General features: G+C 37.8%; 1 protein-coding gene across 1 annotated transcript; it reads right to left on the bottom strand.

The window, feature by feature from the left end:
* Nucleotides 1-266: 266 nt before the first annotated feature.
* On the bottom strand, nt 267-6,329 carry dolpp1 (dolichyldiphosphatase 1). The gene is made up of 8 exons (XM_054612788.1): nt 6,231-6,329; nt 5,183-5,283; nt 4,955-5,039; nt 3,990-4,089; nt 3,575-3,673; nt 2,929-3,057; nt 2,707-2,796; nt 267-1,664 (listed from the first exon to the last, which is right to left on the bottom strand). Exons 1-8 carry the CDS (start codon nt 6,304-6,306, stop codon nt 1,628-1,630), a joined length of 717 nt encoding a protein of 238 aa, XP_054468763.1. The 5' UTR covers nt 6,307-6,329; the 3' UTR covers nt 267-1,627.
* Nucleotides 6,330-8,314: the final 1,985 nt, after the last annotated feature.

The following is an 8,314-nucleotide window of genomic DNA, read 5'->3' as shown; positions in this document are numbered from 1 at the left end:
CTTACTTTTGGAGTTGTTGATGCACCAGTACAAATAAACTGAGACACCGATGTGATAACTGTTCTGCTGCCATAAAACAGACACATCATTGGAAAATGCAGCAAGTTGACAATCAGTGAATCCGATCATCAAGTGCTTCATTTGCCCAAACAGCAAACCAAATTTTGAAATCAAAATGTATTTGAAAGCACGACACTTGAACCATCTCCTGTACATAAACACATTTTTATTCAGCCTGATATAGGTTACACATGAAAAAAAAAAAAAAAAAAAAAAAAAAATCAAATTCTAAGAGAACTACTTCCCTTTGTGGAGCTAATGATATGACAGTTTTAAATCAGCTTAAGATCCCCACATGACAGCTGTCAACACTAGCTGCCGTGGGCTGTGAGGAATTAAGCATAATCACATGCTACGACTGACCTGAGGCTTTTTTTTTTCCTTTCTTCAAAAGTAATACAAAAAGAAAACATATCCCCTCAGCAGTCTTTATGTATGTTTTCACACTAAATAATATGGAATGTTATCTTGGAAATGCAGGTAAAAAGAAAACGGTTCTCTGCAACAGCAGAAAAACAAGATAAGAAACTGAATGGATAAAAAAAAAGAAAGAGAAAACCGATTCCCAGAATCCTGTTCCCAAGCTGCTACTGTGTGTGAGGCGTTAAGAAAACACCACCTCAGTCCAAAGTGTGTTCAACGACAGAAATAACTGAAACCTGCTGCTGTGATTCAGTCTCATCCTAAAACGTGAATATGAACAGAAAGCCCAACCTTTTATGCTCAATAGTACAGATTAAATTTACACTGCAGATCAGCTTTGGAGTCTTATATATTAGGACCGACAGTCATAGACACAAAGCAAAGACTGATGAGGGAAAAGAGGGGGAGGGACTTAACATTTAACTAGTGTTAGTCTTTTTTTTTTTTTCTTGTAAATTTCACAAAGTGCAAATTTTCATTTATATTACATCATAACCAATTTTAGAAATTGTTCATTTTCTATTATATAACAATGAAAAATGGTTAATTCCACCTAACCCCAACCTAGCCACAACCAACCCCCCTCCCCACCCGTTCTCACCAGCTATCCATCCGAATATAAAAAAAAGAAAAAGGAAAAAGGAATCACTAAATACATGCTGCAACGAAGCCCAACCAATTTGTTTTGTAACTGGACCTAAGCCTCCTCTTCCGGTTCCTTGAATCTCTTACAGTACACTGTTACTGTCAGCGTGCGCTTATCGTTAAAATATATATATTAATCTATCATTAAATAGTATGCCTCTTGCACAGTCTTGCATGCATTGAAGAGCATTTGGGGCAAGCTGTACAAGGAGGAGAGGCGTGTGGACGGACTTGCTCAGGCTGTAGGCTCCGGGCCGGGTCCAGGCACTCTTTCGCCACCTGTAAACGTTTTCTTGCCCTTAACTCCTTGCAACCACGTCAGTCCAAAAGATGGTTCTCCAGTGTGTTTTTGTCGAGTGAGCATTTGTTTTGTGTGTACACGTGTATAAGTGTGTGTGTGTGTGTGTGTGTGTGTGTGTGTGTGTGTGTGTGTGTGTGTGTGTGTGTGTGTGTGTGTGTGTGTGGTCCTAAACTCTGTTTCACAGAAGGACTGTGTAGATCACTGAAGTTTTGTTCCAAGCTTTCGTTGTCTGTTCCTAAAAGAAAAAAGAAAACAAAAAGAATTGAGTCACACAGCAAATGCAAAAGACAGACATTCTGTTCATTTCAATGGAATTTTGTGAGTATAGCGGATTCTTTACTGGGGACGGAGTAAATGCACACAAATCTTTAGCGTAAAGTGCAACTCTGATGAAGTTAGCAAACTATCTCAACAGCTAGACAGTTGAAATGGAAAATCTGTTGTAGCTTATTTAACAGTGTTGCACTATTCACTTTCATTTAACCTCCTCTATCAGCGAATGAAACTGCTCTATAACAAAGACATGGTTTGTAGACAGAAGATAGGAGTCCGTGGTATAATACTCAAATAAAATATGAGCATCTCGTGAGCTACTAAACTTGCTAACTGGTTGCAAGCAGGCTAGCTACCTTGAACAGCTTTTTCCCTGTCTACCATAATCTCTATTGAATTAAATGATGTACAATTTTGAGGGGGGAGTAAATGGCACCGAACAGAGAAAAGAGAGAGAAGCCAAGACAGATATTGTGACTGAATAGTGCTAAAATGTTAGCCGTTACTTTGCAAACTACAGTACTTCACCAACTAGCCTTGTGAATACTCACTATGGCACCAAGGCACTGCCATTGTCACCGGGACAAGTAGATAAACATCAGTGTGTAACTTTATGGTGTTACCCGGCCTCAACAGTGATACATATGGTGTTAATTCATGATGTCTAATTATTTCTTGAAGCGTAAATATATATTTTTTTGTTCACCTGTTCCCTCTCCCTGTATTGTTGGTCATGTAATTGGATTATTGTACTGATTATTATTTTTTTCTGCTCATCTGTTCATCTTGTCGTCATTATTCTTGTTGTAGTTTTCTTAATTATGTTAGCTTAGATTCCTCCCCCCCCTTTTTTTCGTTATTGTTTTTCTCCTTAAGTTGAGGCGAGGTCCGTTGTATCAGCCCTTTGCTTCTTGACCTCCCTGAACACATATCTTACTTTTTCATAACTCTGTATTTTATGCAAAAAAAAGTCGAGTAAAAAAAACAGTGTTTCAGAAACTTACCTTGCCTCTGATCTGGTCACTGTATACTCAAACCATAAGATGTTGGGAATCAGACTTGTGTCTCGCACCAGGAAGTACTCTGATATTGGCCTATAAATTATGAAAACATTAAAAGAACAAATTATCAGAGTGGCAATAAAAGACTAGCTTTATTCAGGCTAAGGACGAGTCGTCTTCCCCTGTGACACAACGAGGAGCCTAAGAAATTAGAGCACTACTTACCACGCTGCTATTTTGGGGAATAATGGGGTCAGCATCTCTTGTGTGAAAAAGAACCAGATTATGCCAATCGTACTACCGGCCACTGCGCCATAGAAAACCTGGCTCCAGGTGTGATACACCAGGTAGACCCTGAGAGAGAAAGAGACACAAAACAACATTAAAGAAAACACTAGTTGTGCCTGGAGTCTTAAACTGAGTCCAGCAGCATGCACTTCAAATAGTATCAAACTTAGGACGTTTGTTCAGTCAAACTGGTGTTGTAACACAGGGAAAAAAATTATTTGGGCTTTTTGTCACCCTGTGAACAGACTGGTCAGCCAAACAATTTATTTAATGTTCCTGTCCACCTGCTTTGAGCACATAGTTACTGAAAAGGGTGAGTAATTCCATTATTAATGAGTACATATTCCCAAAACTGAAACAATCAGTAAATTACTTAATATTCAATTGACAGAAAATTCCAACAACACTTTTGATAATCTAATTGATGTTTGGTGATTTTCTATGTTAGTAAATTGAATATCTTTGGGTTTTAGATAATCAGTCAGACGGAACAAGAAACTATCAGGGACATTTTTGGGGCTTTTTCCCTCACATTTTATAGTGAAGAAAATAATAATAATGAAAATAATTATTGCAGCCTTACCTGCTGTATGAGACTGATAAGGCCATGCCCAACAGGATGATGGACAGTATGTGTCTCCATAGCAGGTCCACACATCGAGCATTGTTCGTTTGATGCATTCTGAAAAGACAGATCAGCTTGAGTTTACGCCACGACATCTACCCCAAGGAAAGGTGAAGTGAAAGCAAATAGATAACATGCTTGTTTGACATCAATGTGATGTTGACAATACATGTACGCATGACACAACGATTCAACATACTACTTCGATCTTTTTTAAATATTCATCTTCATTGTAAATGTTCAATTTTAGAAATGAACAAAAACCATATGTGATTAGTTTGTGGACGTTAAACTTCAGCTAGGATCTACAAATAACACAGCTACATATTTCAACCCTTAAACATTTCCAAACACCAAGAAAAAAACAGCTCACCTTAAATAAAGGAAAAGAAAGAAGTAAACAACAAAGAACCACATAAGCTGGGAGTGACTGGAGGGCATCCCATAATCTGTGTGCAGGGTTGTGTGAGTTCCTGCAGAAAGACAAGATAGCCAATTTGGCCAATTCAATAGCCATTTGAATGATATTTTCATAATTATTTATATTTGAATTGTTTTGAATACCACGTGTGATTTTTTTTTAATGTGAAATACATTGCTCTATTGTGTATGTAAATCGTGTGTTTGTCTACTGAAAAGTATATCTTAGTCTCACTAAAACTACACATAAATAAAAACATGATTGCCTACATTTCATTGTGCTGTTTATACAATGGTAATGTATTTATTTAATATCTCTCTCTTTTTGCAGTTAGGATTTTTATGTGTTTTTCATCAGGTGGTGAGGTACCTTTATTTGTCAAGAATTTAATTTAGATTAAAAAAAAAAAGAGATAGCAATTAAACTGTTAGTTAAATGTAAGAAAAGCAATCAGCCACTATTACGCAGATTGAGATATGCAATATAGATGTACAATCCAATGTGATGAAGATAAACTAGACCAGTGGTTCTCAAATGGGGGTACGTGTACCCCTGGGGGTACGTGAAGGCACTCCAGGGGGTACGTGAGATTTTTTTAAAATATATTTAAAATTAGCATCCATTCAAAAATCCTTTAAAAATAGTTATTTAATAAATATTCAATAAAATATAAGTGTAAGTTCATAAACTGAATTCAATGCAACAATGCAACCTTCAGTGTTGACAGTTTAATAAATCAGACACTGATGGGACAGCGCTGTGTATTACATCTTTTTTTCACCCTAAAATGCTTTGCGCTGGTTAGGGGGTACAGGGGGTACATCACTGAAAAAAGGTTGAGAACCACTGAACTAGACAATATGGAGATGTCCTGTTACCTGCAGACATAATGTGATCGTATAATGTCAACACCTCACCTGCACATGGGCGCGGCTCTCTGATGATGTGCTTCAGCAGCCAGTTCACCCCTTCATTCAGGATTATTCCACCAAAGAAGGAAATCTGTAAAACAAAAAAAACAAAAACAATAAGGTCAACACATGAACGCTTGCAAACTTCTTGCATGTCTGACACAAATGTTCAGCCTCCCCCAGAAATTGTCTTGGAAAGTGACACTCTGTTAAAACTTGATGTGCAGAACTCACCGTGTGCAGCTCCCGTTTAAACACTATTAGTGTCACAAACCCCACGAGGATTGCTATGGGTAGCAGACTGAAGTAGGCCAGCATATGTCCAGTCAGGTCTCCTGCAACACAGAGACACTTTAATGAAGACTTTTCTTAATTAACATGTAATAAGTGACACTAACTTTTCCTCTAGTGACACAATTACATTACAATTGGATGATGTGCCATAAAAACTATTCATTTATCTCCATTATCAGAATTATTTTTCTATTTTTCCAATACAATGACTGATGACACCCCCATCAGTCTCAGCTGTACTTTGTGTTTAGTACAAATTATCAAAATAAAGGATTACACACAAAACTTCAGTACAGAACATGGTTAACAATACACCTGCTTATTGTCATTATAAGCATCTTTGAGAGCTGTGTATTTAATAGATTAAAATGTATTCTACCTGCAATGGTGAGGTGCCTCATGCAAATCTTATTAATATTTCTATAACTCCCACTTTATCTCAGTGAACCCGGATGGTTGAAATATTAAACAAGTAGGAAGCTGCTGCGGTGACGTAGCCAAGCAGTCAACTAACCTAACTGACTTTGCACCCTGTTTTTGTTTTGTTACCTCAGATGTGCAATGTGCTTTATGCTAGTTATACCAACATGTGTGAGGCCAAGGAGCTAGCTCCTCCGTTAGCCGCAGTGCTGGCTACAATGCTATCAGCTGAAATATGTGGTTATTCCCACCACAGTCATGAATACTATTTTGCTGTTCATGATGCTTTATTTATGTCGAATAATCACTACAAGACGTGGCATGTTGGCTAAATGCTGCGAGGAAATATCAAAGCAGCTAACAAGCTAGCTAGCCTTCATTGTGGACATTAGCGGCTACTGCGCATGCGTCACCGTCTCACAATTTTGCATTCCCCGCTGCGCTCGACGCTTCGCAGCGGCTCACTATTTGGCGGCCGTTTCCATTCACTAACCAGCGTACGCGCGCAGGGTTCGAAACGCACAAAGCGCATCTCCGCCATTAATACGATATGTTGAGCTTTACTTACCCTCCGGGAACTCTACGTGTGTCAGAGATATGGACCGCCATCGAGGTGGTGCCGAGCACTGCTCTTCCAACGCCATCTTACCCGGACACAACCGGGCAGTCCCAGTGAAACGCCCCAGACACGTGTCTAACCAATAGTGAACGGAGCGCCGTGTTGGAGCGCGCCCCCGCGGCGGAGAGGCCGACCAATCACAGCCGCTCACTGGAGATGAGCTATAGTCCCCATAGAGGAGAATTATTGAATGAACAAAAAAAAATTGAAAAAAACCACACAAAAGTCCAGCACTGCACTCATTCAAAAAATTAAATACATTCCATAAATAGGCTTATAAATTAATGTAGGATGCACATTAATTAAATTGCATGTCCAACTCACATAAATTCATCCACGAATAAGTGCCATAATGAAGTTAGATGTCTATTTATGCAGGGGAAATAAATCCTAAAACAAATAATGTGCAATTGTAAAAATCTTAAAACAAGCCAATACTGTACCTCACAGAATTAGAGGGTTAGACCTACATGTTGACATTTCTGATCTCCCAGTAGAAGATAGATATTAAATACTCACCCTTAAACTCAGCGGACAAACTCAGGCTTTCTCCAACTCACATAAATTCATCCACGAATAAGAGGCGCACACAGACTGACAAAACAGAACAAACAAAGTAAACAGCAAAAAAGTGTACACTTTATAAACAGACAGAGGATCTCCAACTGTCAAGAAAATGTATAGAGGAAGCCCAAACTAATATGCGTGTAACCTTTGTTTCATTGTGTACAGTATCCAAAATGTAGAAGGAAATGAAAAGTAGGATAGGAGAATTATTGAATGAACAAAAAAAAAGAAAAAACACACAAAAGTCCAGCACTGCACTCATTCAAAAAATTAAATACATTCCATAAATAGGCTTATAAATTAATGTAGGATGCACATTAATTAAATTGCATGTCCAACTCACATAAATTCATCCACGAATAAGTGCCATAATGAAGTTAGATGTCTATTTATGCAGGGGAAATAAATCCTAAAACAAATAATGTGCAATTGTATACCATCTACTGTTCTGTTATTTTGTCTACCCTATTTATATCAATAAAGGTAGGCTTACGAACAAAATAAACTGTCCGTATAATGCAATATTTAAACACAACGAAGTCTCCAAAATCACCAGGACATTTGAACCAATACATCTCACAAATATTTTCAACAAAAATCAAACATTATAACCTGCATGAAGTATAAGTGCACCACATTTCTCATCTGTATTACAGGACTGTTGTATTAAACTGCATTAGTTTTAGCAGGGTGTGCCTAATAAACTGGAAACTGTGTGTACCTCACCTGCAAAGCAAACACTAATCAAACCTTACACTGCCTTTATTAGGTGTCTATTCCCACAGGGAAAAAACACACAAAAACTAATATTGTGCAATGGTCAAAATCCTAAAACAAGCCAGTATCTCATAGAATTAGAAGGTTAGACCTACATGTTGACATTTCTGATCTCCCAGTAGAAGATAGATATTAAATACTCACCCTTAAACTCAGCGGACAAACTCAGGCTTTCTCCAACTCACATAAATTCATCCACGAATAAGAGGCGCACACAGACTGACAAAACAGAACAAACAAAGTAAACAGCAAAAAAGTGTACACTTTATAAACAGACAGAGGATCTCCAACTGTCAAGAAAATGTATAGAGGAAGCCCAAACTAATATGCGTGTAACCTTTGTTTCATTGTGTACAGTATCCAAAATGTAGAAGGAAATGAAAAGTAGGATAGGATTCAACATTTTGAGATATTATGCATGTTTCAAGGCCTTCAACTTCTTTAATGCTGACTCTGATATATATGTAATTCTTAAGTTTTTGGCAAAGCAGTGATGCTTTAAAATGAGATACATTGATTATGTCCCCTGGTTGTGTTTTGAGGGCAGAGGTACATTTATTTAATTGAAGAGAAATACAAACAAGTAGACATTTCCACAGACTAAACATGGCTCACTGTGAGAAGAAAGCATTAGAAGTTTTTATAAAACTTGTTCTGCAGACTTACAATATGAGTTGTGCACCCTCCAC

This window comes from Anoplopoma fimbria, chromosome 14 (genome assembly GCF_027596085.1).
Source record: "Anoplopoma fimbria isolate UVic2021 breed Golden Eagle Sablefish chromosome 14, Afim_UVic_2022, whole genome shotgun sequence".
Lineage (NCBI taxonomy): Eukaryota > Metazoa > Chordata > Actinopteri > Perciformes > Anoplopomatidae > Anoplopoma > Anoplopoma fimbria.
The sequence above is the reverse complement of the archived record's forward strand: the minus strand, read 5'-3'. Positions and strand labels throughout refer to the sequence as shown.

Coding starts and splice junctions, on each gene's coding strand:
- dolpp1 (XM_054612788.1), bottom strand. CDS start 6,306: ATGGCGTTGGAAGAGCAGTGCTCGGCACCACCTCGATGGCGGTCCATA. Junction 4,090..4,954: donor AGAGCCGCGCCCATGTGCAG/GTGAGGTGTTGA, acceptor GTCTTTCTGCAG/GAACTCACACAACCCTGCAC. Junction 3,674..3,989: donor TTTCTTTTCCTTTATTTAAG/GTGAGCTGTTTT, acceptor CTGTCTTTTCAG/AATGCATCAAACGAACAATG.